This window comes from Emiliania huxleyi (genome assembly GCF_000372725.1).
Source record: "Emiliania huxleyi CCMP1516 chromosome Unknown EMIHUscaffold_203, whole genome shotgun sequence".
Taxonomy (NCBI): domain Eukaryota; phylum Haptophyta; order Isochrysidales; family Noelaerhabdaceae; genus Emiliania; species Emiliania huxleyi.
Genome location: NW_005200571.1, coordinates 193,110 through 193,968, shown reverse-complemented (window position 1 = coordinate 193,968; position 859 = coordinate 193,110). Strand labels below are relative to the sequence as shown.

The window sequence follows — 859 nt, the reverse complement described above, 5'->3', positions numbered from 1 at the left end:
GTCGAGGGATACACGCCAGCGGTGGCAGCCGAGCCAGCGGCTGTGGCTGCAGAAGCGGAGGTGGTTGCAGAAGCGGAGGGCTTGAGATTGCACCTCTCCAGCAGCAGTGCCACCGGGTACAAGGGCGTGCACGAGCAATCTGGCCGCTTCCGGGCGAAGCACAAGGTGGACGGAAGGCATCAATCCCTTGGCTACTTCGGCACGGCGGTGGAGGCGGCGGTGGCGTATGCGCGGGCGGTCGAGGGATACACGCCAGCGGTGGCAGCCGAGCCAGCGGCTGTGGCTGCAGAAGCGGAGGTGGTTGCAGAAGCAGAGGACTTGAGATTGCACCTCTCCAGCAGCGGTGCCACCGGGTACAAGGGCGTGTTCAAAAGTGGCTCGCGCTTCCAGGCGCGGCACACGGTGGACGGGGAGAAGGCCTACCTCGGCACCTTCGGCACGGCGGTGGAGGCGGCGGTGGCGTATGCGCGGGCGGTCGGGGAATACCAGCCTCCGGCTCCTCCTCCGATTGTGGCTGCAGAAGGGGAGGTGGTTGCAGAGGCAGAGGGCTTGAGATTGCACCTCTCCAGCAGCAGTGCCACCGGGTACAAGGGCGTGAGCAAAAGTGGCTCGCGCTTCCAGGCGCGGCACACGGTGGACGGAAGGCATCAATCCCTTGGCTACTTCGGCACGGCAGTGGAGGCGGCGGTGGCGTATGCGCGGGCGGTCGGGGAATACACGCCAGCGGTGGCAGCCGAGCCAGCAGCGGTGGCTGCAGAAGCGGAGGTGGTTGCAGAAGCAGAGGGCTTGAGATTGCACCTCTCCAGCAGCGGTGCCACCGGGTACAAGGGCGTGTTCAAAAGTGGCTCGCGCTTCCAGG

General features: G+C 66.2%; 1 protein-coding gene across 1 annotated transcript in view; it reads left to right on the top strand.

Annotated features, from left to right (window-relative positions):
- Positions 1–859, top strand: part of EMIHUDRAFT_113956 (hypothetical protein) — a gene marked incomplete at both ends in the record, with an annotated part of 3,361 nt that overhangs the window by 1,509 nt on the left and 993 nt on the right. Inside the window, one exon of the mRNA XM_005781360.1 lies at positions 53–765. Coding sequence (XP_005781417.1) covers positions 53–765 — 713 coding nt within the window. The remainder of the gene's footprint in view (positions 1–52; positions 766–859) is intronic.